Source organism: Trypanosoma equiperdum (assembly GCF_001457755.1).
Source record: "Trypanosoma equiperdum strain OVI genome assembly, contig: ctg_1895, whole genome shotgun sequence".
Classification (NCBI taxonomy): Eukaryota; Euglenozoa; class Kinetoplastea; order Trypanosomatida; family Trypanosomatidae; genus Trypanosoma; species Trypanosoma equiperdum.
The window spans coordinates 29581-49394 of NW_027123943.1; the positions used below are offsets into that span (position 1 = coordinate 29581).

Genomic DNA, 19814 nt, shown 5'->3' on the forward strand with positions numbered 1-19814 from the left:
ACGTCTCTGGAGACGGCAGGGACGTTTTGCGCGTTGCTGTCGTATTGATTCTTAACACAGAGACCAAGAAAGAGGGACAATAGCCGCAATCTATACAGTATTTGTTGCCCAGATACGAGCGAGGGCCGGGAGAATATACATACTGGCATATAGGCGGAGCGATGTCATCGTCAGAAGCGGTGAAGGCGCTTGCATCCCTGACGAAGGAAGAGCTCATGCAGCGCGTGTTAGAGCTGCAAGGGAAGAATGCGGAGTTGTACGACGAGGTAGAACAGTTGCGGCAGCGCCTCTCGCAAAACAGGATTCCGGACGTCAGCAAACCTCGTGTTTCGATTCGCCATTCGTGTGATGTCGGTTCGTGTTCGCCCAGCAGGTTCAGTACGCTGGCAAGTAGCGTGGGGGGACAATACGGGAGCTACACTGTTTCGCTCTCCGTTCTCGTAATCGAGAACGGTAACTCCATGACTGTGCCACTCTCTTCTATTCTGGACAAAAGCTACAAGCGGCCGGACATGCGCGAACCGGATACCCCTGCCGTTTCCATGTCAGCAATGCGCGATGAGTCCGACCCGCACGGGCGCTTTTCCGCAGACCACTGTGACATCATTCGTTCCCCAAGTATGGGAATTGATGGGCCTGCTGGCGGTGGTGCAGAGCTGCGTGGTGTCACGTTCGGTGCTGCTGCTGCAGCGGCTGTTTCCGCCACCTCAGGTTGTGGGGGTTGCAGACCGTCCATAATGGTTGGTTTCAGTCGGGCCGACGACCAGAGCGAGCCCCCTCCTCGCGATCCTAGTTCGTGTCGGCCGCCGATGTCCGTGCAACCGATATCTGCGAGCCTTGATGCACCTCGTCATGATATCCAGCGGTTTAGTAGTGGACGACCGCTCGGTGTGCGCGAGGGCTCCTTAGCATCAGATGGCCTGGTGTCCCACAGGACGCTACGTACCTTTAACCAACAAGTTATTGACGGCTATAGTGCACCCTCACCCATGTCTTCTCGAGGTAGTGCGGTGTTTCATTACATCGTGAGAAACTTTACGCTGAATAATGAGTGCAGGCACAACTCCGACGACGTGGAGGGTTTTGGTCGGGCACTTTGCAGTCTTTGCGAAGAGGTTAAGCGGGTGTTGAAAAGCGAACCACGCCATGGAAGCAGTTATTCTCCGTGCTATGTCTTTGGCGACATCCACGGAAACTTCATTGATCTTTTCTATTTTCTGGACAACCTAATTTCGTTTCAGGACCTTCGTTACACGCCGCATCGCTTTGTGTTCCTTGGGGATTACGTTGACCGTGGCCCCTTCAGTGTAGAAGTCGTTGCCTACCTTTTTGCCATGAAGGTATTGGCCCCGGACAAGGTACTTCTCCTTCGTGGAAACCACGAAGACAGTCTCGTAAGCGGTGATATCGCAGGTTATGGTCACACGAGCTTCCGTGCACAATGCCGTGAGTTGTTTGGATTCACATTAGGTGAGGAAGTGTGGAACTGCGTAAGCGATACCTTCGCCTATCTTCCACTCACCGCAAATATTGATGGAAAGATATTCTGTACGCACGGGGGTATTCCGCGATATAGCGGTGGTGCTGACGATCGGTTGTCACAGCTGAGCCGTGGGGATTTCCCTGTGATGCGGACCTTGTTCCAGGCGCCTGCCGATGAAACGCCTCAGCAGAGACAACTGCGGCAACTTGCAATGGACACCTGTTGGGCGGACCCTGCGGAGGATGAAACTCAACTCGACCGGTGGGGTTTCGGCGACAACCCCCGCGGCCGGGGTGTCATCCTTTTTGGTAGTAAAGCCGTTGACGACTTCTTAGGCAACCATAACTACGAATACATTTTTCGTGCTCACCAGGAGAAGTCGGATGGGCTGAAGCTCAGCAAGAACGCAAGAGTGTTTACAATCTTCAGTACCAGTGCTTACGTAGGACACGAGAATGGGGCGGGAGTAGTATTGGTGGCAGATGGGAAAATTAGGTTGATTATAAAAAATGCGGACAGTATCGAAATGGACCCGGAAACCAACGTTCGCACAGCTCACGGAAACGAGGAACTGGAAAACGGGCCGCGGTGACATAAAGCAGGTAATGCTGCCGAAAGATGGTGGATGATTTTCATGGCGTCAGACAACATCATGTGGGGAGTGAGTGACAAGGTAAGCTTACATCTTTTCACCACCCTACAACCTCATGACCTTTTCGCAGCTTTGAAATATGAGCAAGGGCGTGCGAACGAAATCGGCGTGCCTCCACAAAAATGTGCAAGCTCTGCTGGTGGGAGAACACATCAGTAGTTTGTGAACAGCATATCTACAAGTTGGTGGTAAGAAGCGCTGGTTTTACTATGTGGAGGATGGAGGGATGTTTCGTTAAAAGAAGAAGAAGGGGGATGAAGGAAGCGCGTCTGCGTCTTCCTCGCTGCATTCTCGCTCACGTGTGAACAGACCACCGCAGGAGGACACTGCGCCCGGTAGTTGTTGTCCAGTGTATGCAGTGAACTCGGGGGTTAAGATGGAGAGCGTGCGGTTCCCAACTAGAGAGCAGATATTTAACCTTTTTTGTCATCTTTTTGAGGATAACATAAATGCGCCGTGCAACCACTTTTGGTACTATTTCATATCTCTCCTTCAACTATTCCCACATCCATATTCCTCCTTCACGCAGTTACCTTCATTCTTCTGTGCCTGATTCTCTCTCTCCTTCTTTCAATGGTTTAAGTCGCTGGGCGTGTGTCATTCGTGCCGGAATTGGCCGTCCCATCTTTTGTGGAGGAGTACACCCGCTGTCCCACATCCCTCCGCATATACAAAACCTTAGATTGTTGAAGTGAGCTACGACGAACGGGAAAGCATATGGGCATCAAACCATGAAATATGGCTCATTGCCCTTTTTCTCCACCCTTCTTCACATTACACTTGCATTCCATGTATATATATATATATATTCTGCTTTACCGTAATTGCTTTTCCTCACTTTTTTTCTTTGTCATGGGCGCTAGCGCTTCGAGAGAAGCTGCATCTAATAAGTGGCTCCAACTGAAGCAGGTGGCACCTGTCGAAGGCAAAGAATTCATCAAGTGGCCCACGGTTTTTATTTTTTGAAGACACACTCGTAGGTGCGGCAGAAAAGGCGAGGCTGCGAATATTCACACATACAACCAAAGGAAGTAAGTGCGGTCAGTCGGGGCCGGTGCTACTCGCATAATATATTGTGTTTACCGTTTAACTATTCCTCTTTTATGAGCTCCAGGATGTCACAGAAACTTCGTGGCCACTCACTTGCGCCCAAACGGCAGAAGCCCTTGGTGAATCCCGAATTACTTCTGGCCTCACCGACGGACTCGACACGAGGTGGGAGTAAACAGTTTGTTCGTGCTTTTAATGATGACGGATGTCTTTCCACTCGTGAAGTGGGCGTGCGGTGGTTTAACTTTGCGTTGCTATCCATCTTCTACACACTTCGTTCGCAACCGTGGTCATTACTAATCACGTACACAATTCTATTGTACGTTGGAATACTATTCGTGTTCTCTGCAGCGTATGTTGTGTGGGCCCGCGGGTGTGGTGCCCAAGACGGCTCAACGTGGGTGTCCGCTCTGTATTTCACCGTTGTTAGCTTTGCGGCTAACGGTGGTTATGTTGGTGAGCAGCAAGACACCATGCTCGATCCGCATCACGTGTGCTTTACCGGACGTACGCTCATTGTAACACTGCTTTCTTTTGGGAACATCATATTCGTCGGACTTGTTGCCGCACTCGTTGTTGGAAAGGCGGCGTATGGTGAGGAGTTAGGTCACCGCATAGTCTTCAGTGACTTTTGCTCGCTGGCAATGGCCCCGGGTACAAAAGATCGAGACTGCTGGGACCTCACTTTTCGCATGGCTAACAGCAGTTCAAGCAAGGCACTCGCACATGGTCAGCTGCGGCTCTTCATTGTAACATCAGAGCCAACAGACAACTCAAGGCATCAACGCAAGAGGCGTAAGAGTTCAGTGGATAGAACGGAGACACGACGGCACGCCACTAGTAGTCATCATCACATTGATGACAAGAGTAAGCGATCGGGCCAGTTATCGAAACATTTGGAACACCATATAAGCGACGGTACCGTTCAGACAGAAACCCATCCGCATAGACGCGAGGGAGAACTTGATGATGTAACGAGGATGGATCGCGAATCGAGGGAGTGGGCGGACGCCGAGTCGCATATTGTAGAGGTGTTGGCAGAGGAACACCTGAAACGGAAACGAGGTCGTGAACACACCTCTAAACGCCAAGTACTGTCGTCGCCTGCCACGAGTTCATGTAGCAGTGATGCGGATGGCGGGGCCAGTTTTGGCGGGGCTACGGGGTCGGGGTGTTCATACGTTCCCATCAACTCGCCTGAGAGTGCCCTGAAGCAAGTGTCCATTCAAGTTGAGGAATTAAGATGGACATGTTCTGGGGAGAAGCACCTCGATGGGCGGGACGGTAGACTACTGTTATGGTTCCCAGTGGACATCACGCACACGATTAACCGTTACAGCCCGCTCTACCGCTATGTAAAGCATAATATGACTAATAGTCTTTGCACGCTGAATTCTCTGCAGGTGGCATCTCCCGCGATCCCACAGGAAGCGATATCCGAGGAAGAGAGGAGACCAGCCGCTACCGCAGCGTTTCCCTGCTCATTTCAGCTTGTGGTAATTTTTGACGCAACTGAAATGGAAAGTGGTAGACACATTTCTGCTCGGCACACATATGCCGCGGACGACATAATAAAGCACTACAGGTTTTCCAATAAGGTGGTGCGCATGTCCCCGGAAAAGAGGGAGGTACTTGTTGACTATCACTATTTTAATGAAATGCTCTCAGATGTCGTGTCGCCTTTGCACCGTACGGAGCGTGTTCGCACACGTTAGAGGCGATCCGGGGAGAGGAGTGGCAAAAAGCGAACCTGCAAGTAGTCTACAAGGAAATCGCTTGTTGGCGCACGACGAAAGAGTAGCCGAGTCAAAATGTGGGCGGGTGTACCGCGTGAACGAAGAGGTGGCAGCGTCTTATAAGAACTGTAGTTGCGGCTCTATACGTGTACACCTGTTAAGTTGGTGCCAGATATTGCATTGGCACTGGTCATTCCGTGAACTTCCAAAACAGGTTTAAACGATGATGTCGGCGACCGTCCGGTTGGCCACTTTGGATAGCAAACGCCTATGTCTTGGATGAGGGTGACGGCTACCCTCGGTTTCATGACGGCGAATACATTGCGGCCGGTAATGATTCACTTAAAATCCATCAGTAACCTTTGTTTTTCTGGTGTCAGTAGAGTCCCAAATGTATCGATGTGCTTCTATGACAAAGACACGTCGCTCTCGCTCCGATCATACTGCTTGGCGTAACCTTTTCCAGTGGGTTAATCAGGTATGCGGTACTACATGTCTTTTTTTTCTTTTACAGCATCACTTTCCCCCTTTTTTTTTCTGTTTTTTATTGTTCTTTACGCTGCCCAGTACCCTCAGGTGGCGTCAAACGCCCTCCGCACACGCCGACGGTTGCAGGAGCAACAACTCACCTGGTGTTTTGAATGGCTAGTGGTTTAATTCTGCATGAGTTGAAATGATAGCTGCGGCACTTACCCTCTCTTCGCACAGTGTCGCGGGGATATGGGATGTTGGTGCACGGGGGCGTGGGCACCACACGGACGTCTCCGCTCCTTTCGTTTAACGAACTGTCGATGTAAATTCAATTTGTTCCCGGTGATATAACGTCTGTTCGTGGAATTGCACCTACCACTAGTTATATATTTTTTTCTTATGTTTTGTTATATTTCTTGAGTGGTCGGTGTGTTGCGACGTCAACTGATTGTGGCGTGCTTCCCGCAAAAGTTCACTAGGTTTCGTAAATAATACTTTTGAGGTGTGAGAGGGGGCAAACCGTGTTATTGGTGATCTCAGTGCAATATGGAGAAGTACAGGAAGTTTGGTGATGCCGCCACCGGCATCAATCCTTTCATCTCCATGAAAACTCCAACAGCATTTTCCACCCTGTTTGCTGCAGTTCTATTTCCCGTACGCTGCGTCATTGCGGTTGTCATAATGTCGCTATTGTTTTTGGTGGATACATTCAATTACTTGTTTTACCTTTTGCCGGGCCTTTCGTCTCTGTCGCATTTGTTGTTCGGAGGGCTGCAGCGTGGGCTGCTGCGTGGCCTCCTATTCTCCCTCGGTAACGTTTCCATTGCGCGCGTGCCAACCAGCGGCTCTTTGTCACCTTCCGCTGGGGATGTGGTGGTCGCTAATCTTCAGTCTGTTTGGGACATGTGTGTTATTGAAGTGGCGGAGCAGATTCCACTCTTCGTCGCAGCCTTCTACGGTGGCAAAGCCGGATCTTCCCCGGAAAAGAGCAAAAAAGATGAAGATGGTACCCTCTTTGTGATGAAACCGTCGCCTCTGCAGCGGTGGCGGGTGTGGTGGCACATTTACAATACCGGAACCTCTACCTTTCTTTCTACAGTGGCAGACGATAGCAGTAATGCCCACAGTGGTGAGGCGCTGCCGATCGACATTACTTTGCTTCAACGTCGCTGTCACCGCCTTGGCGTACCACTGGTGCTCTTCGCAGAGGGAAGCTGTACCAATGGGAAAGGTATGCTAAATATTTCCCCAATTCGAGTGGGCGTTACACCCGCGCGCTTGCTAGTAAGTGCTCTGAGTTATGACACAGCGGCCCTCCATACTGTCGTGCGACCCCATAGCGTTCTCTCGTATCTCTTCTCTATGAGCGCTTCACTTTATGGGAGCCGCGACCCCGCGTGGTACAGTCCGCAGTTTCCTACGGCCACCGCACGCCTGGCATCCGTGGGAACCGACCCCCCGGCGGAAGCAGTGGAGGGAGTTGTGGTGGTTGAAGGCACAAAAGTGCGTCAAGTGCTTTGTGGGATCTCTCGCCCACGATGTGCGTTGAACGTTGGACTTCGTGAGAAACGTCGTTTCGTTGAGGTTTTCATGGCTCAGTAAGTGGGCATGTCCTGGTGGTAGTGGCGGAGCAACCGGATAGAGAGGAAGGGACGATGTTGAATCTTGCAAAGGTTACATAATCGGTGAACATTGAATCTGCTAAAGTGGAGCACGCAACCTCTCTTGGAAACTGTAGCTGGGATATATTCAAAGGAAACTAAAAAAGAGTGAAGAACATATTTGATGCGCCCAACAAACTTACATTTCTCCCCCTTCCTCCGTCTCTTGCAAACCTTTCCATCTCTCTTTGCTGTTTCGTACACATTTATGTTTGGCTCGTTTCAGCAAGGACGAAGGGAGGTGTAGCTCCAACATGACGAGTGTTAAGGAAACAAAGGAGCCAAAGCCCTCTATAAATCGTGCACGAGATTTGCCATGGTGGAAGCGGCTCGTGCTCGACCCTTCCTATAGGAAACGTGTCCGGCGGATAGCAACAGAGTGCTACCGTAAGGAGATGAGCGTGGTGCGCGACTTCCCAGAGAAGTTGTTTTCAGCCGAGCGCGAATATGGAGTTCCCCTCGTTTCTTCTTCGCAGTACGTACAACTGGAGGGTGAAAGCAAGTGGGCCACCAGGCACCCATCGACTATCATGAAAACTTCCTCCTTGAAGACGCTGCGGGATTCGGCAACAACCACGGTTCTTCCCGTTTTTGGACAGGACCACGAGTCCCGCGTTGACGATGAAATAAAGAGGCTGTTTCAGCAGGAAAAAGCAGACAATCGGCTTTACGGTCTTTCATACATTTGGGACGAACAGCTCCCGCCGATGGGGTTTATTAGACAGTGGCCTCCACCGCATCAGGGTATGTGGCCCACCGGTTGTGTGCACAGACAGTTGCAAAAGGTGCAACTTCCATCAGATAGGAAGGCGCGAGAAGCTCTAGCACATAACCCCTTGTTTGTTCATATCTACCGGCAGGGTGGCGAGTTTCTTGGAGTATGGCGTCAGAGTCTTCTGTTGCTGAGGTACAAAATAATATGTTGTGCTCTCCATGAGGAGGCTCTCGGAAGTCGCAACCCTAACGGTGAAAAAAAAAGTTCCACCAGAAGGGCACATCTGATGTACGTGCCAGAGTTCACGTCTCCGCTGTTGCGCCTCCAGGGTGATACGACAGTTAGCGTAATGGAGGGAAGGGTGAATGTTGAAACTATTTCGCCACCAACTACTTGGGAGGGGCTCGCACCCTCACCGTCTAAAGTTCACGTGGATCAGGGTTACCTGAATTGGTGTGCCTTCCACAACAGCTCCCCAATGGTGCGGCAGTCGGTTCGGGACGTATACAACATGCTGCCGCACGACGAAGATGGTCGGTTGACAAAGGATGTGTTCGTTGAATTCGTGCTAGACCTACTGAATCTGTTTTTCCCCCTGAATAACTCCGCATCAAATATTGCGATCGCCGAAGAGGAGTGGGCGTTCCGCGGGACATCAGAGCTGGTGTCATTTGATACCTTCTTCGAAAAGTTCTTTAGTTTCCCATTTATATTTCTCCGAAACTTCGAGGAGGTGACGCGCGACATGTATGTAGAGGTGTGGTGTTTGATTCGCATCTGTCTGCTGGAGACAGAACACACCATCCACTCTAGTTCACGTGGCATCACAACCAACGTGACGGAGGTGCTGAAACAGAGGTTGGAACAGGACTACGAGCAAACCGCAACGCGTACGCTCCATCGAATTCCAAAACAGCGAAGTTTCACCCTTAATGGTGGCAACAGCAATGCGAATTTGGACTTTCAGATGGTGCCGAAGCCGAAGATAGCACCCCTCCATAGCAAGGGTCGTCCCCCTCCACAACAACCGAGGGATATTCCTGCTCTGATAAGCGGGATCAACGGCTTCACGGCAGAGGATGTGATTAACCTGGGGTGTACTGACTTCCACAACACCGACAATTATAAGACGTATGCAATGAAGCGCAGGATCCTCGAGGAGTGCGAAGATGCACCGTACAAAATCCCATCGTCGCGGCAGGTGCTTTTCGCTCACAAGAAGGCTGAACGACTGCTGGCAGAGGACAGAGAAGCCAACCAACTGGAGTCACCACAGATTTTTCTGGAGGTTGAAGAAGCTAATGATTCGCTGGGTACATATGTATTGGGGTCCCCCAGTTCTTCTACTACTGGCTCCGTTAAGTCGCACAATAATCGCATGGAAAGCATGAAAAAGCGTCGAGATGCACTAGAGGAGCTTGAAAATCGGCACACAATCGAAAAGTTGTTAGCTACCTCTTACTGGTACAGAAGGCGGCGGCAGCAGCGGAAAAAGGCACTTAACGACGCCCACACGCTGGTTTCTCGTTGTCATACCTCATGGGAAATGTTCCAGTACGATGTTTATGAAATACCAGAGGAGAACCCAACGGAAGTGGACGACCTGATCGCCTTTGTCCTCGACTTACCCGATGATTTCTTTGTGGTGGATACATCACTGCGTATGCGTAACACCGTTTATAGGGTTCATGAAAGTGTTCGTGAAAGCCGCTTGCCGAAGGTTCGCAAGGTTGATGAGCTTCAACTATTTGAGGAAAGGATTAAAAAGGAAGCAGAATCCCTGTGGCGCGAGCGCTTATATGGTACAGAAAAACAGTCTGTAAAGGAGGGCGATTCCGAAGCAGCACAACCTGAGGGGTCGTCAACAACTGTGGACGATGAAGTGCCCCCACGTTTGCCAGCAAAGAGTAAACGTGGTTTCACCAGCCCCAAGTGTGGAGCCTCACCGAGCTCTCCCAGGCAACGACCAGGAGAAACTGGTCGGTTGCGTCCGCTCTTAAGTGCGCTGTCAAAGTCCCCTCCACGGCTGGACACAACGGCTTTAGTTGAATCGCCGTGTCGGAACGGAGGATGCGAAACCCCGAAGCCCGATCGCGTCACGGCTCGCCGCCGTCGGGAGGAACTGGAGGAGGAAGAACGAATACTGCAGAAGAAGGAGGAGCGGGTATTGGGAATGCGGCTAAGGCTAAAAGAGAGAATGGATGCCGAGTATATGAGGCGAGTGAAGCTGAAATCCCAGCGCCGCTCCATTCCTCTTGTTATTAGAGTGGCGCAAAGAAAAAATGTAGATTAAAAGAAGTAATGTATGTATCTCCGTATGTGTGGAACAAGGAAGCTCAGACAACTCATGCGAAAGTGTACTGATGGGGAGAGAGTACACGCCGATGGGTAACTCTCGTCATTGGTGTCGCGTATCCCCTTTATTTCCCGCCGTCTGTTCGTTACTGGGCAACCCGATGTTGCCGGGACAGTTGTACAGGCGATGAAGGGGTGGGAAAAGGTTGTTATTCTGATCATTGCTGCTGAGCCTTTAACCTGAGCCTTCCTACTTGAATTATTATTAACAGAAGAGTGCCATTTTCTACATTTAGGAGCATCTGCAGGTGCGGTAAGCAACCGCCGGGGTCGTTCAGTTTGATTACGTCTGTGCAGTGCTATGTGCATTGCTGGAATGTGCTTTTGGTTGGGTCACGTGTGTGTCCAAGCCGGATTTAACGGGAGCAGGGGCTTGGGGAAAAGGAAAAATGCAGTCCCCACCCGCTCGATCTTGCTGAGTGGTACTAGAGAAGATGTGGGGCTCTTGCCCAAAAGCGTTTTCCCCTCATTTCATTACGTGACAGGCTGGGACGTAGGACGTGAAGTGAAGTGAAGGTTTTTGTCTTCTTAATTAGCACCATTTTTGGCTAGTTGAGAGATAGAAACTGAGCCTGAATGCCCGTAAGCCTCTGTACTCTGATCATCAACGGGCCACTACTCACAGAAAAGAAGAATTGTGTTGTATTGAATAACTTCTTCCTACTGGCGGTGCGTCCTAGACATTATGGTTTCCCCCTGTATGCTCGTGCACTTTTATGCGCCTTCAGAGTGCTTGTATTTCTTTTCTTCTCACTTTATTTCTTTTAATACATTTTAACTAGCCGCCACAACCACCAGCACATCGATCAGGAATATGACTGCTGGTGGAGGCAACGCACTGACACCCCTTACCACAGGGTTACAAACCATTAAACTGCGCTCGCGGCTAGTCATCGGTATTCGCTTGTACGGATCCCTCGTTGCCCCGCATCCCCGTGTCTCCACGCAAATAAAGTGCCGACCCTTTCTTCAGTATTTCGGCGAAACACTAAGACGCCTCCGCTGCGACGTAACACTCTTCGCTCCGTTCCCAAACTGTGACTCCGATGGAAAGTTGCTCAACGTAAAGGAGTTTCCATGCGAGTACCGTATGGTACACGACCCTACGTCTGGATCAGCGGGGAATCGAAATAACATGTACAGAGGAAGGAAACCGAGCGCCGCCGCTCGTAGCAATTTTCAAGACTACCTCAATGAAGTGGCCTCTGAGTTGAATGCCCCTCCCAAGCGCATTCTTTTTATAGATGCCGAGATAAATTATCGTTTTTCCCCCGTGCAAACATTGGTACTGGAGGCATTTGAGCCGAGACGACCACGGTTTTGTCACCCACACCAGCGGAGCGAAGCGCCAAGTGACATCACCGTGGCGGCTGAGGGTAGCAGGCGTGCGCAACGGCAAGCTGCCATGCTTGAAGCAGAGTTTGAGTGGACACAAAGACAACAGCTGCAGTCGCGGCGTTGTGCTCCCTTCTCGCCAGATCTCTATCAGGAGAAGTCAACCCCTGTAAGTGACAGTGAGGTGCGGGAAGCCGCGCTGGCCGTCAAGCGTGAAGATTACACACTTGTGGCTCTCGCCGGTTTGTTGGTGGAACTTGCTGCGACGGACGCAAGTGTTGCGGATTTCCTGCGGGTGGAGCCTTTAGTTGAAAAGCTCCGTGTACCCTTCCATGGCAACGTGAATTATCTACCGATCGAGAACTGTGATGACATGATGTTTTGGGACTGGAATGCTGTGGAAGTGCGGGAGGCGGAGTCTATGGCGACAGCGGCTGAAACTCCGGAGGTGGAAGAGCGGGAGGAGCATCAGCACATGTTCAAGTGATGTCCCCCAACAACTCCTCTGCCCTTCTGCTTTTCATCTCTTCCTCCCATGCTGCAGGTTTTTCCCTCGATAGGACGTCATGCCAATTTGTGAACCCGCTTAAGGTGTCCAATTTTAGTGGTGGTAATCACACTGCTCAACTAACAACGGATATGCAACAGAAAGCTCAGAGGAAGTGGCGTGGATAAGCCGGTCTGTCACACTGAAGTCGAACTTCAGTGTAACACCACTTCACCTTTATTTTACGACCATTTTTTTGCTTGTGTGCACTTGCTCTCCTCACCAACTGTTATTCACATCGCATTAACATGCCACAAATGTTCATGTTCCTTGGGCGGCATCCTGACACTACCATACTAACCTTACCGGTTTTGACCGACCAACCGTCTCTCTGTTTAGTCACGCGCTTATTTGTCCATATCTCCGTTTCTATTTTGCTCCGACCTTTTCCTCCATTTATCCATTTATCATTTTCAATAGAGGGCACGTTTCCCCCGAGGGAAATCCTGTTTTAACTTTATCAACTGAATTATCTTAGTTTCATCAAGTGTTTTTTTTTAGAACTGGAATTTGTTACAAAAGCTACGGGAGAAATAGAGAGAGGACAGTGAAACATATAAAGGGAGAGGGTAGGAAAGGAACTCCATCTTGCGGTACTGTTTTCAAGGGCTGAGGATCCGAAATGAGCACATCTTTAGTAACGCTTGCCAGTGTTTTGGCTTCGGATTGCACGCATTACGCAGGGGACCCTAATTTGCTCAAAGCTGACCGATATGCAGACCGCGTGATGAAGTTACTGCAGTCTGAGCAAGCGGATCTCCTTGCGGTGCGCGTTGCCATTCATGCACAGTTGAGGGATGCTTTCAGGGACGACAGTGTTCAGAAGATGTTGAGGCCATACCTCCGCAGCGACGAAAACATTGCCGACCTTATTGAGGATCCCAAAGCACGGGCCAAATTCTTCATGAATAAGCAGCAGGAACTACAGGCCGTTGTGATGGACAGTGCTGAGCAAGTGGCACTGAGAGACGCGCACCGCGAACTGGCAATATGGGAACGTGAAAATGCAGTGCTGCTTCGCCACCAAATGTTTATGCCTTACAAACCCTCACTCGCGCTCCTATTGGAGAGCGCTGCCACAATTGCTCTCTACCGTCAGTATGCCACTCTTGAAGAAGGACACTGCTCTAGCGACAGCAGTAGCGGGGAGGTACCGGAACAGCTCGTGAAGATGGGAGGCGTGCCACCCTTCACATTGAAATCTGAACAGAAACCGTTCGAGGTGGACGAACACACAAAGATGTATTCCCAGCAGGTGCTACAAAACAAACGTGTAGAGTACGAAGAGAAGCGGGGGTTAGTAGCGCGTCACCGTAAGGCACTGGAGGAATGCCCATCGCTTTTCCGTTTGCAGGAGTTTATCAACGTTCGCAATGAAATTATGCGAAAATTTGGTATCGACCGGCTTGTGTCCCTTCGCGCACGCAGGGATAAGGCACTGGCCGAACCATTTGAGGGTGGTGAGGATGTCAGCACGCGCGGCCTCCCTGCTGACAACGAAATCGTCAAGAGTCGCCGCGTTGCGCAGTATTCTTTGCCAAAAATTGTTCAGCAATGTCACAAGAACTACGTCACAATTGTAGGGGGCGGGCCGTCAGACACAGAAGAGGGGGGAGTTCAAGTCTCCGGTGCCATAGCAACCAAGAGTGCCGCAGGCCCGCTGAAGGACTTGGAGGTGTTCCGTTACTGGTTCCTTGCCTGCATTACGGCAGATGCGCCACAAATCGGGCCCAACAAGCTCGTGGGGAAGACCTTTCCAACACTTGAAGAATATAAGAAGATGTGGCAAGTCCAGAAGACCAGCTATGTGCCGTCTCTCAACACAACTCATAGGCAAAGCTTCGTGAAGAATGTTGCAGAACAACGTGGGCTTCCGCACATTGTCGTCCTCTCCCCGGTCACTTATTCGTACATGCAGAATAACAGTCGAGACACCGTTGTGAAGGGAGAACTTGACATGATTGTTTACGACGCTACGAATGAGAAGGTTCTTCTTATGGTTGCTGACTCTCACGATGACCGACGCCCGAGAACAGCGTTCTTAAATGCACAAGAGGAGCGCTACCGTTTCGCAGCAGTCATCCGCGCAGCGATCGTAAATGACAACGAACTTCATGACTTTCAATGTGAGGGTGTACTTGCTGAGTACTTTTTCGATCCGGATTCGGGGTCTGAAGAGAACTATTACACAATCATGGCTCCAACCAAGATCTCGCAGAAGGTAGGAACGAAAATAAACGTCCCCTTAAAGGCTCTGCAACCCTTTACCACGTGCCCGCCGCGGTACTTTATCCTCGGCTCCAACTGGGGCGTCAGCTCGGGAAATAGCAAAAATCCCCACGCCATGTCTTTTTCCCACGCTAAGTTAAACGAAGAAGCCATCTCCCTGCAGTCGCACATCCCGGAGGGCTTCATTAAGAAGAATGTGATGCCGAAGTTACTCTCGCGCAAAGAAGGACTGGAGTTGCTCGAGAACGCCAAAAGGCAACGTATAAAGGAACAGCAGCTGCAGAAATATCAGCAGCAGCAGCAACAGCAACTCAACTCCGCGCGTCCAGCGGGAGGGGCCCAATCCACTTCGCGGCTCACTCGTTCCGTAACGAATACACCGCGCCCTACCAGTGACCTCGAAGCCGCTGCCGCAGCGGAGCTTCAGGAAGAGGAGAACGGCATCTTGCCTGAGGAGGAGGATCCGCTGGGTCCCGTCGTCCCCGAGGATGTACTGCACCCTGTTCGCGATCTTTTACTGAGCAAACGCTTCCTTCAACCAGATTTTTTGCAGCGCCGCTCAAAGGACCCGGAGGTGCACCAGTTGCCCGCAACGAAGGATGGGAAAATACGGACACCACTGACTGTATTTAACGAATTGATAAAATCCCGTTTCGGAGAAGAACCACCAAAGGCCTCACCTCAAACGTTGGCGGGACGCCGCGGTAGCACAAGCAACAGTGGGATTGCGGCACAGGGGCGAGCATCGCCGTACACCCGTGCAGCTTCACTACAAAGCGATAGACTGACTTCGAGGGCGCAACGCCGGCAATAAAGGGGAGGGGAAGTTGAGGTCAGCGACTCAGCTCATGGTTGAGTGAATGCCACTTTTTTGTATTTTTTTTCAGTACCACAATCCAATGTGCAACTTAACCATTTGTTCGTGGAGGGAAAAAGGGGGAAAAAATCACCGCTGCGGCACAAACGGGGGAAGGGGGTAGGATCTGATACGTAATGATGGTGTTCAGCGCGTTTGTTTCTGGACGCAACGTGGTAGACGAAACAACCATCAACCGATTAGGTATTTGAATTAGAGGAAACTTCTTGTTACGAAAGGGAGGAAATGTGGGGGCGGGCGGTGGGGAGATGCACACCATTGGAATTAACAAAGGAATACAGAGGGAAGAAAAGTAGGAAATTGCCTGGGGACAAGACGGGGAAGTAGTCGTGGGGTACTCGTGTAAGGGAAAAAAAAAATCCAGATTGATTCTGTTTTCCCCCGAGCAGGTGGTTAGTTTGGCGGTACCTATGTGCCTACATGAAAGAGGAGAACGAATGACAGGACCGACCTCGTATAAATACGCTCGGCTTTTCTTTTTGTTTTGTTTTGCAGTACTTCATGATAAGCATCTTATCCCTGACTTCTCTCACCTTTTCGGCACTAATTGTCAATGGAGGTACCGAGGTTGTTTTGACTCTTCTTGCCAACGCAACCAATTTCTCTACGTATGAGTTCGCATCCTTCATTTTGTGCTGGTGAACCACCGCCTATGCTGATGCTACATTTTCCTTGTCTAAGTTTTTCTGTTGTTGTTGACGTTGTTATTTTCGTTTTCGTTGTTGTTCCCATATAATGGGGGGGGGGCGTACTGGCAGGCGCATTGTCGTGCTTCGTTGTAGAAGACGTTTGTTATGTATCTAAAGAATGTGGATTGAAAGAGAGGACAAAAGGCAAGGAATGATGGGGGAGACTTTAAAGTGCTCATATGTACGGTTTGTGTGACAGCTAACGCCCCCGTAGTATTCTTAGTGGTCATTGTCCGACACCATGAAAAGCACTTCCAAGAGAAAAAGGGTGTTTTCCCCAAGTTGTTCTCATAGAGTAATGGTGAGAACGCTTCTCCAACATCTGTGGTTAGCGCCTACGTCCTCCGGTACATCATTACTCTGCACTGTTTCTACTTTTTTTCTCAGACCACAAATAGAATAAAACTGTACCTTATCAGAGGCAGGCTCACGTAGTAATTCAGAAGCAAAAAAAACGCTGTTTTTCTTTTGCTAGTTTGGCTCCCTGTTCTTCAGTTCAAAGCCGCTACCTCACCATCATCACCCCGCCTCACTGACGGGGAAGCAATGTCGGCGGTTGCAACCGATCCCTCTGTGCCGACGGGAAAGTCTGAAAGTGAGGCGTTAGTGGCCCAGCGAGAATGTACGTGGAAAGTTGTCAAAGCCGGAGAGGGTTTAGAACGACAACAAACATGGGAAAAGTCTTCCACACATGAAAGTACCGGCTGTCCAACACTCCCAACTGTGCGCTCAGCATCACAAGGGGGGAAAGAGGTTGAGGATACGATGAGCTCCTCAAGACGCCTAAGGTGGGGTCACCTGAGCAATGCTTCGGTGCCGGCGTTAGAGAGTGCTGCGCCGAAGGCGGGGCTAGAGGAACAAGCGCATGCCTCGGAAGTTAAGAAACCGGCTGTTCCCTGCCGTATTTCTCCAAGTGGCATTCCGGTGGAGCGTTACCGTCAAAAATTAGAGGAATGTGCTTCTCTACATCACCAGCTCCAGGAAATGGTGTCGGCACACTGCGTAACGCAGGAGCAACTTTGCGGTGTTCGAGCAGAGTGCGACTGCCTCAAGAACGAAATTGTGCGGCTTCGGGACCTGCTAGCGACAACCACGAGCGAGTTAGGCATTCAGCAGCAGCATGTTGTTGAGCTCGAGCGAGAAAACTTGAAATTACGTGAGGAGTTGCGTGAAAAGCAAGTGGAGGGTATGACAAGCCAGAGAAAGATGAACTACATACTGTCAAATTCCACTGTGTCGCCCCAGGGTGGTGGGGTCGCGACATATACCCGCTATTCACCGCGCCCGTCACCGGCGACAGTGGTTTTGCCGGTCACTCCAACACTAATGGTGCAACCGGGTTTGACGGGGGCAAAAAATGTCTTAGATGCGGTAGAGCTATACGTGAGGGAGTGTTTTCGCACGAATGTTCTGCCACACGTAGAACTTATCCACAGTTTGTACGACGGTGGTCGTCTCGCAGCCGTTGATCCCCCTCTGACACATGCCCAGTTGAAAGCGCTTCAAAGGGTTCTTGCCGACGTTAAGTGGGAAGTGGAAGTTAGCGGAATACCCGTGGAAACCTACGTCAGTAGGAAACCTAGGTTGCAGGGGAGAAGCCAGCGCCTGAAGGATCCAGACGTGTCGTATCCTCTGTGGTTTAATAAGTTGGAGACTCTGACATTTCGTAGCGAAAGTTGGCGTACATGTCTGGGTTTGATTGTAGAGATCGTACGTTCCCTGAAATCTGCCCGGTACTTGGAGTTATTCGGCATTAGCGATGCTTCCACCATGCAGCAACTTGCTGAAACACTCATCATGGAGCAGCATGTGGAGGCGTTGTCGCTGCCAGAAGTGGAGTTGGATGATGAGGGCCTTATTACGCTCTTTACACTCATAACACGACGTGATCACTTGGGTTCACCAAATACCAATTGGGAAACGTGCGACAACGAAAACCAGGCGTTACAGGAATCAGGCCCCGCAGCAGCTTCTGAAGCCGCTCCTAATGATGCACAGACGGAAAATAAAGAATCGGCGTCGCCGGAAGCAGGCGCTGCATTAACGCCAGTCGGTAAATCATCCCCAACTAAGACCTTGTGGTTTGGAGTGCGCTGCCTAGACCTCAGCCGATGCAAGGTAACCGACCCCACGAATGTATTCAGTTTGTTTCGTTGCCCGGTACTTGAAGTTCTCGTGCTACCTCCTAGTAACCAGTTGGGTGATGTTCACCTGCGTGGTATTCTAGAAGGGTGTCCCCACCTGCACACGATCGATATTTCGGGTAACACAGCGTTGACTACTGCATGCGTAAAGTACATTGGCCGACACAGCACCATTAAAGTGCTCCGCCTTGAGAACTGCCCCGGAATCGACCAATTGGATTTGCCCAACGTTGAGGTGCTTTTCTCCTCCCTTTCCTACGTCATAAAACTCCATGCCCCTGAGCTTCGTCGGTTGCCTGTGCCGGTTGTCCATTCTCGCGTTTTGTTTAACTTTAAGGCTCCAAGATTGCGGGAGATCACACTGAAGGGAATTGTTGTGGACCGTGGTACACTTGACTCCTTAAAGGAAACCGCGGGGGAGGATAGTGCTTGTGAGCCGAAGCTTGCCCGAAGTGTTCTCTCCTCGTGTGATAAGTCCGCGTACTCGGACGGACAGAAACAGAGCACTGCGGCAACAATGCAGCTCCTTTGTGCCGGTTTCATAGATTGCACGTTTACTGCTGAAAGTGAAGTGAGAGAGTTCACCAAGAAACAAAAAGCACTGTTGCGGTTCAGTCTTCACGGTTGCAAGGGCGTCGTAGATGCAAACCTTACGCGCCTTCCTGCTACGTTAATGGACCTTGATGTAAGTGACGCTGCACGATTGACTAACAGAGGCTTAGAAATAATTGCCACCACGCTACCACAGCTCATACGACTGAACCTCAAGAACGCTGGCCCACAGATCAGTAACGAGGGAATACGACTTCTGCGCGGACTTGTCAATCTGGAAGTGCTGAATCTGCTTCGCCTACCGCAAATTCTGCCGGAGGTGGTATCTGCCGTTGCGAACGACCTTCCTTGGTTGCGCAAGTTATACCACGAGACGGCCGTGGTGGGACCACGTAGTGTGGTGGCAGCAACTTCCGCACCCGTGCATCTCGACGTGTTGAGAGAAGATGATGAAGATACGACACGAAACGCTGTCGGAGAGTGTGCGAAGGAGTTGCTACAACTGCGCAATGAAACCGCACTCGCGTTTTGGATGGATGCACAACTTCCGAAACCCACGTCACTTATCCCACCGCGTACTGCAGCAGCGGACAGCATCGATTTGAATGCGCCAAACCCGCCGCTAACAGCAAACACAACATTTTACGAAGCGGCCTGTCGTAAACTTTCGAGGAGCGGCAACGGAAGTGCATTTGGCTCTCAAAGGCGGGCAATCACTCCTCGCAACGCAGACGCTGCTGCTAACCAGAACGAGGAAAGCGAGAAGGTCAACGTATTGGTGGTTAGTAGTGGAGACGACTCGCCTCTAATGGCATCAATGTCAGGCGGTGTAGAGGGTGTGAATGCAGACTGCGGTGATGTAGATGATAAATCCTTCTCTACCGCACCAGATCAACTCAGGGCAATGGAGAATGCACTGGACGAAAAGAACAGACTAGTAATAGAAAAAAAGCCCTTGGGTCCATGGGATGAGGAAGACCTTGTGGAGAAACACCGGAGGATCGCCTGAGAAGGTTTGTGGTAGAGCAGGCGTGAGCGCGGCATCGGCACTTTGGTTAGTGCTGTGGTAAGCAAGGGAAAAGGAGACATGAAAAAGTAGGTGAACAAAGGAATGAATTGTTGGAGGAAATTTTCCTGGTAACCAAGGAGGGGGGAAAAGAAGAGGAGGTGTCGAAGGTAAAAACACGTTGCATATAACCCCAAGGTAACGAACTTACCCGAGGGCAGTTTACACGTGAGCCAAGGGAGCCCGTGGGTTCTGCGGAAAGGGATATTTGGGCTCCAAGTAATGCCGCACTTGCATGAAATGTAAGTATAA

The 19814-nt window shown here is 50.6% G+C and overlaps 7 protein-coding genes across 7 annotated transcripts; all 7 read left to right on the top strand.

The window, feature by feature from the left end:
- Window positions 1–161: 161 nt before the first annotated feature.
- Window positions 162–2075, top strand: TEOVI_000910900 (kinetoplastid-specific phospho-protein phosphatase, putative; the record flags this gene model as incomplete). Its single annotated transcript, XM_067223560.1, has 1 exon — window positions 162–2075. One exon carries the CDS (start codon window positions 162–164, stop codon window positions 2073–2075), a length of 1914 nt encoding a protein of 637 aa, XP_067079661.1.
- Window positions 2076–3238: 1163 nt separating this feature from the next.
- On the top strand, window positions 3239–4900 carry TEOVI_000911000 (uncharacterized protein; the record flags this gene model as incomplete). Its single annotated transcript, XM_067223561.1, has 1 exon — window positions 3239–4900. The coding sequence occupies one exon, from the start codon at window positions 3239–3241 to the stop codon at window positions 4898–4900; it is 1662 nt and encodes a 553-aa protein (XP_067079662.1).
- A 1038-nt stretch (window positions 4901–5938) lies between these two features.
- On the top strand, window positions 5939–6994 carry TEOVI_000911100 (uncharacterized protein; the record flags this gene model as incomplete). Its single annotated transcript, XM_067223562.1, has 1 exon — window positions 5939–6994. The coding sequence occupies one exon, from the start codon at window positions 5939–5941 to the stop codon at window positions 6992–6994; it is 1056 nt and encodes a 351-aa protein (XP_067079663.1).
- Window positions 6995–7307: 313 nt separating this feature from the next.
- Window positions 7308–10061, top strand: TEOVI_000911200 (uncharacterized protein; the record flags this gene model as incomplete). Its single annotated transcript, XM_067223563.1, has 1 exon — window positions 7308–10061. One exon carries the CDS (start codon window positions 7308–7310, stop codon window positions 10059–10061), a length of 2754 nt encoding a protein of 917 aa, XP_067079664.1.
- An 876-nt stretch (window positions 10062–10937) lies between these two features.
- Window positions 10938–11945, top strand: TEOVI_000911300 (uncharacterized protein; the record flags this gene model as incomplete). Its single annotated transcript, XM_067223564.1, has 1 exon — window positions 10938–11945. The coding sequence occupies one exon, from the start codon at window positions 10938–10940 to the stop codon at window positions 11943–11945; it is 1008 nt and encodes a 335-aa protein (XP_067079665.1).
- A 682-nt stretch (window positions 11946–12627) lies between these two features.
- Window positions 12628–15048, top strand: TEOVI_000911400 (uncharacterized protein; the record flags this gene model as incomplete). The annotated part of the gene is made up of 1 exon (XM_067223565.1): window positions 12628–15048. One exon carries the CDS (start codon window positions 12628–12630, stop codon window positions 15046–15048), a length of 2421 nt encoding a protein of 806 aa, XP_067079666.1.
- Window positions 15049–16346: 1298 nt separating this feature from the next.
- On the top strand, window positions 16347–19505 carry TEOVI_000911500 (leucine-rich repeat protein (LRRP), putative; the record flags this gene model as incomplete). The annotated part of the gene is made up of 1 exon (XM_067223566.1): window positions 16347–19505. One exon carries the CDS (start codon window positions 16347–16349, stop codon window positions 19503–19505), a length of 3159 nt encoding a protein of 1052 aa, XP_067079667.1.
- Window positions 19506–19814: the final 309 nt, after the last annotated feature.